The sequence below is a fragment of the Oryzias melastigma genome, linkage group LG6 (assembly GCF_002922805.2).
Source record: "Oryzias melastigma strain HK-1 linkage group LG6, ASM292280v2, whole genome shotgun sequence".
In the NCBI taxonomy this organism is placed as follows: Eukaryota; Metazoa; Chordata; class Actinopteri; order Beloniformes; family Adrianichthyidae; genus Oryzias; species Oryzias melastigma.
In genome coordinates, this window is record NC_050517.1 from 31,162,221 (window position 1) to 31,169,394 (window position 7,174).

The 7,174-nt window shown below is 37.3% G+C and overlaps 1 protein-coding gene across 1 annotated transcript in view; it reads left to right on the top strand.

The window, feature by feature from the left end:
- Nucleotides 1-7,174, top strand: part of cdh13 (cadherin 13, H-cadherin (heart)) — a 431,031-nt gene that overhangs the window by 187,159 nt on the left and 236,698 nt on the right. Inside the window, exons 5-6 of the mRNA XM_024281692.2 lie at nucleotides 3,446-3,451; nucleotides 4,724-4,876. Coding sequence (XP_024137460.1) covers nucleotides 3,446-3,451; nucleotides 4,724-4,876 — 159 coding nt within the window. The remainder of the gene's footprint in view (nucleotides 1-3,445; nucleotides 3,452-4,723; nucleotides 4,877-7,174) is intronic.

The following is a 7,174-nucleotide window of genomic DNA, read 5'->3' on the forward strand; positions in this document are numbered from 1 at the left end:
CCGCCCAGAGACTTGATGGTCGTGGGTTCAAATCCAGTCTGAGTCACACCAAAGACTCTAAAAATGGGACCCACTGTCCTATTCCCCGAGCATGGCTGTGTCTGCAGCTCACCACTCCCACAGGGGATCAAATTTCACACACCTGGGTGCAGCCAATGGGACTTTAACTTTAATTGGTAACACAACTGATTCCAATTTCAGCCCAGATTGGAAAAATACAAAAAAAGGGGGCGGGCTGAGCGGGGGAGGTGTGGTGTGGATCTGTGACTGACAGTGAGGTTAGCTTGAGGTAATCTGCATCTTTAAAATGGGGGGTAAGTGATGTCATTATCTCCACCTTCTCCAGAGGCCGGCACACATGGTCCAGACTGAAGGAGAGGTAAAATGACGCTAGCATCATAAGCTAATAAAGGCTAACATATCAAGCTAACAATTAAACGTTCATTCCAAATCATTCTGCTAGCTTTTGGGACTATTTTAGCATTTACTAAGATTTTGTTGGCCATTTTGGAGTTTAGCTAATATTTTAGCTACATGCTAGCTGGTTATGCAAATTTGTTTTTTTTTTTTAATTTTATTTTTTTAGTTTTTTAGGCTGTTTTGGGGTTTAGCTAATCTTTCAGTTACATGCTAGCTGTTTTGGCTAATTAACCTTTTTTAAAAAGTTTCTTAGGCTGTTTTGGAACAAGGCTAATATTTACATGCTAGTTGTTTTGGCTAATTCAGGCCTTTATTTAATTGAATTTAGGCCATTTTAAGGCTTAACTATTACTTCAGCAACATGCTAGCTTCTTTGGCTCATCTAACTTTTTGTTTTTAGTTTTTTAGGCTGATTTGGCATTTAGCTAATATTTTAGTTGGGTATCAGCTTCAGTGCTTTTAGCTATCAGCACTAGCATCTTCAGCAGCCAAATTCAGCTTATAGCATTCACACTAGTATTATCGCAGGTATTTCTATATATGTAGTTCATAGGGGCGGCCGTGGTTCAGCGGTAGGGCGGTCGACTCCTGATCAGAAGTGAGCGGGTTCGACTCCGCCTTGCCCGCCCATGTGTCGAAGTGTCCTTGGGCAAGACACTGAACCCCGAATTGCCTCTGGTGTGAGGTTGGCGCCAGTGTTCGGCAGCGGAGCCACCACCATTGTGTGAATGTGTGTGTGAATGGGTGAATGGGTCTGTGACTGTGAAGCGCTTTGGGCCCTCGAAGGAGGGTAGAAAGCGCTTTACCATTCATAATTATGTTAAAAAGTTATGGTTTTAAAGTTTTAAAAAATGGCTTTAGTCTGTTCAATAAATGTTTATCCTGTTTGTTATGAAACCTAAGGTATGTTTTAGTTTGCTCCTTGTGCTGCAGATCATGATGACGTGAAACCTTTGAAATGCAGTGGGACTCACTCCAGTTGACCAATCACAAAATTGAACTGTAATACCTCCTTTTAACCTGTACGGGGCATCACACAGACTGTTTTTGACTGTAATTTAATGAAGTTTATTTTAAATTGTCAAAATATGGCAACAAACAGCATTTTTAAAGCTGCTTTTTATAGAAGCCAACTGACAAAAAAGTTGATTTGCTGTTTAACAACTTATTTACTGCTGCTCTGCAGAAACTATGTCTCCGATCACGACACATCTTTTTTGGTTTTGGCTAAAATGGCGTGACCAAAATCTAAAAGGCCTCTGGGAACGCTTTGAGAATACATCAAAAGAGGATCGGAGTGGGTCTTTAAATATTATTATTTAAAATGAAAAAATAAGAATGTATTTTGGGTTTGTTTTTAGCCTCACAGGAATATAAAGATAACCAAAACACATAATGTTAGTCTCCACCAATAAAAAACTCTTCATTTGATGTTTCCCTCCCCGTAGAAAAGAGATTTAGAAAGAAAGAAAGTCAACAAGAGCAGCAGGGGTCAAAAGGGAGATGTTTTTATGCAGCGTTCCTGCTCAGCCTTTGCATTTCCTTCGGCTCTCATCATTTTAAGTCAAACTAAAGAAGCTGAGGGAATGAGTGCAGGAGGACAGAACAGAAAAGATGAAAAATGATAAGTAGAGGAAGAGATGTGGACGCTTTGGAGAACAGCGGGGATGCATATATAAGAAGCATTATCCAGCGAGGAGCTAACAGCAGAAGGAAAGATAAAGCGGGACATCAAGATCAATGATGGAGAAGATCGGAGAGGCTCTAAGTGTTTGAGTTTTGTCTGGCTAAGACTTGTAACTCTGACTCACATGTCCCACGCTCTTTCAAGTGTGAAGCAGACCAGTAAAGTGTGCTCTCATTAAAGGTGACCTCATGGCTCCGCTTTGATTTTCAGGCTTTTGGTAATTTGGTGATGTGACAGTACTGAAGTCAACGATGACAGTCCGCTCTGTTGTAGACAGAAAACAAATCTGAAGGGATAGAAAGTTTACATCACATGTGTCAAAGTCACGGCTCAGGGGCCGGATCCGGCCCTCCGGGTAATTCTATCCAGTCCTCCAGATCATTTTATTTTATTGTTATTAATGACCCGATGTTATCTTTCTAACAAGTGTAATTTTGACAAAATATATTTTTATAGAGAGTAAAATATTGAAAGTTATTTAAAGTTTAAGTTGATTAATTCTGGAATAATATTCCTGTCTTTTATTATTCAAAATTATGTTAAAAATTTACGGTTTAAAAGAAAAAAAAATGGCTTTCTGATAGCTTTTTGGACTATTTCAGAATTTACTAGATTTTTAAGACTATTTGGAGTTTAGCTAATATTTCAGCTGCATGCTAGCTGTTACGGCTAATTTAGGCTTTTTTTTTTAACAGTTTGAAGTTTAGCTATTTTCTTAGCCACATGCTATAATTTTAGTTTTTTAGGGTAATTTGCTTTTAGCTAATATTTTAGCTGCCTATCAACTACCAGCTTCAGTGTTTTCAGCTATCAGTTTCAGCATCTTCCGCTTCCAAATTCAGCTTACATCTTTCACACTAAAATTATCACAGGTAATGCTATATGTCTAAAAAGTTACAGTTTTAAAGTTTTAAAAATGTAGTTTTAGAGTTCAATAAATGTTAATCAGGTTTTTTTTTACCCCTTGTGCGATGGAGTTTGACACCTTGAAGTTTGAACTTGTTCTAAACATTGACTTTTATTTTATTTTTTTTTAATATATCAGTACGTTTGACAAAAGCAAAAAGATGAAATATCTCACAGGCTCTGTTATCGTGGCAGAGACAGATTGACTGTCGTGTTGTGAAGTCTGAGCCTTTGTAAGATTCATTTACAACAGATTCTGGTAACTTGGCTTGTTCTTTCATCATTTTACTGGCGTGAGTTTAAGACCTTTGATGGTTGTTGCTCTTTCGGCTCTGATGTTTGACTTTAACGTGCTCTCTTTTGTCTTTTCTTCTTCAAAACCTGCCTGCCGCTGCCCTCTGGGATGTTGGTGGACACTGCTGGGTGCTGCAGCCAATCGTGAGTTCACTTTCTGGAACTTTCACTGAACATCAGAACTATACTGAAGAGTGTAAGGGTGGAGGGAAACGATGCACTTTCACATCAATTCAAGTCATATCATAATTTGTGGTTGACAATCTGATTCACTGACATCTTTAGCCAAAAATTCAGCTCAGAGATAAATAACTGATACTGAACTGTGAAGTTTTCCAGATTCCTTGTATTTCTTTAAGGTAATCAATTAAATATGTGTACAAACAAATACGAATGACAGTCAAATGTCAAATCCATTCCCATTTTAGTTTGATAAAGTTCAGCCCACTGTTGTTTTTCCTCATCAGAATAATCATTATTACAACATTCTAGCACACTGTATGGTCACGCCTTTCCTGATTTTTTTAACTTTATTTTTATTGTATGTTTTCCAGCTGTCATCATTTACAGACCTGAATTAGCAACAACTCATAACTAAATTAAACAAACATAATACTCAGAAATGTGGCTGTTTTTTGTGTGTTAATTCAAAGCTTCAGGCATCAAAATCTTCTGTGAATTTTAGTGGGTTTCCACATTTTGGCACAATATTTCCCATTTTTTCTTGTACAATTTTAATCATGGTTGAAAAGTTCTTTTTTCCATTGAGTAAATGGTCCATGTGGTCCATCCACAGTATCGGTTGATTCCACGAACAACTTGCCTCAGACGGATCGATCTGACTGGATTGTATAAATCGATTTATTGATTCAGTCAATTAATTGTTACTCCCCTAGAAGAGTTCTTACACAACCGTGTCAGATGTCGCCTTACTGTGAATAATTGTTTTACTCTTTTTGCTGTGATGAGCTGTGGTCGTTCTCTGTTTTGAAATTTAGTCTCTGATTTAACAACTTGATAACAATGACAACCCGGTTAGTCTCTTACAGGATAAATTTAAGATTGTATTCAGACTGGACACATTTAGTCCACCTAAAGTGAATCCGAATTCGTTTCCCCCGATAATGCAGTCTGAATACACACAAACGAATCTTGGAGCGGACCAGGATCTCTCTGACCCCTCCTTCTAGGTCAGGGGTGTCAAACTCAATCGGACATGGAGCCTAGTTTACTCTGAAAGGCTTAAGAAAATCATGATACAGGCCCTTTAAGATTATAAAAAAAAACAAAACATTAATTTTATTTTTAAAGTGTATGTCTTTATTTCCATTTAACTTTTTTCATTATAAAAATAAGTTATTAAATCAAGGAGTGCATATCTGATACATTTCCCTTTCTTTGTGGTTACATCTCCAGGTGATTTTACCAGGAACGCCACGGAGCCATTTTTTCCGCCTGACCGGCCCTGGTTCTGACCGGGATCCCAAAGGTGTCTTCAGCATCGACATAGAGACAGGAGAGGTGTCAGTCAGCCGACCACTGGACCGAGAGGCCATCGATGCGTACATGGTCAGTATGTCTGCTACACATTCCTGCTGTTCTGTTTGACTCACCAGCTGCGTTTACTCTGATTACTTTTGGCCATGTGTCCTGTTTGGTTATCCTGTTTGGTATTTTTGAAAGTCAACTCTGATTGGAAGTTTGTCCATGACTGTTACGTCCCCAATGGGTAAACCTGCCCCGAGTCTAATCGAGGAATACAAAACCAGACCACAACATACAAACAGGACACCAGGAAGAGTAAAAGGAATACAGTTTATTAAAGAAAGAACAAAATGAAATAATTAGTGAGCTGGTTCAAACAAAAAGATTAACCAAAAGGGGTTAAAGACCTTGACCGTAGAATAACCGCTGACCCAGCCATGTCGACCGTCAGACTCACCTGCTCCAGCTAACAGCTGCCTCACCAAAACTACCTAAAGAAAACAAATAAACAAAGCCTGCAAATCAAGACTACCAACCCCAATCTAAAATAACAAAACCCAGCAGTATAAGACTGCTGAGGACAAAGAGGGGAAACAAACAAACAAACCAGAACATCTAAAACTAAATCTCAAGCCCAGCTGCCTCCAGCTCTGCTCCCCGCCTCCCTTTCAAGTAACATTGGCCACGCCTCCCAGGTGAGCAGGCTGACGGGATGGAGAAAGGTGCAGCAGCAGGACGTAACGATTCAATTATTACTGGTTAAACTTCAGACATACTGGATAGATAACGTCTGTCGCAGGACTCTAAAGCCATAAGTGGAGTTTCTGGACTGAGAGGTCACTCTGCTCAATTATATCTTTCTCTAAATGAACACAGTAGAACCACATCTAACATATGCAACATATTTTGAGTTCTGTTGGGTTTACCCGTGTATATCGGTCACAATTTGCTAAAATTCTGATTTTGTTCACAGTTTGATAGTTTAAAACTAAAGTTTTCCTTTTGAAAGTGTAAAAGAATCAGATGATTCTTTTTGAGTTTGATGAGTTGGACGTTCACAGCAGCCGTAGTTCCGGTTTCTGATGTGTCCGCTGGGTTTTGTGTCTTTTCTTACGTCGTTGTTTCCCTGAGGCTAAAAGGAGGATTGGATAGAGATAGTGTCTCCACTGTTTAGGTCACTCGGTTGACGACCCTTTTTTCTGCAGCCTAATGTAAATTAATTTTGTCCAGCTTCGTGCATGTTCTCGATAAGCTAACTAGATTTAGTAAAAACTCCTAATGAATTTACCCCGAAGCAGGAATCTTGATCTAAGAGCAAAGCCAGAGGAAACAATGAAAAAGAGGGAGGATGAAATATTTAACAACATTTTGACTGAAATCTCATTTGCTTTATCAGATAAATAAATTAGAGGATGGGTAATCGACCTTAAGATGCTGCTGTTTAAAACGGAACAGTAGACGTATTTTAATCTACAAAACTTCACCTTTAAGAGTAAAGAAAAGGATTTCAGGTCAAATATTGTCTCTATATTCAGCTAATGAACATCACAAACCAAGAACGGAGTGTTTAGTCTGGAATCTGTCCAATCAGTATTTGTGAAAAATATCTGAGTAGATTAAATTAAATTCTATTTTTATATTGTGTCTGCAGTGTTTGCATTTTCTGATTCTTTAAGCTAATGCATAATACAATTATATTTTTCATTTGATTTCAATGAGATTTGAATAAATGATTGGAGTTGGAAAATACAGTTTTTACCTTCTAAAATTGTAAACCACTAACCTTAGGTTTGTGTTTTAGTCTAATCAATTTAAACTCTAAAACCAGGTTTAAATTCTACATACATAAAAAAAACATTTTTAATAACTCAGTATAATAATGTTAACATTTGTGACTTAGATGCTAACAATACACCTGTAATATATTTGGTTTTATCATCCAAACATTGTTCATGTTTGACTCTTTACAGCAGCTGATGCTAATGAGCTACCTGAGGCTGCTGCTTACAGATTCCAAACACTGTTAACATACAGAAAAAAACTGCATTTGATTATAAAAGACCCACTCTAAGCATTTTTCATTATGGTTCTTTTTTTTTTCCTGAGGATAAAATCTCTTAGTTATATTGTTTCTTAGTTAAATCTCTGAACAGGAACACGAGTAAAACAGGAAAATAAATCAAAGTAAAAAATACATTGTGATTAACAAACGGCAGAAATGTTCAAACTGGGAAATAAAAAATATTATGAATATATAATTACAAAAATATACTATGAAAAAGTATATATTATTTAAAAAAAACTATAAAAACAGACTTAGATTCCAAATGATCTTCCTTGACATAAACATTGTCGATGTGAATTATCTTTTTCTCTAACTAC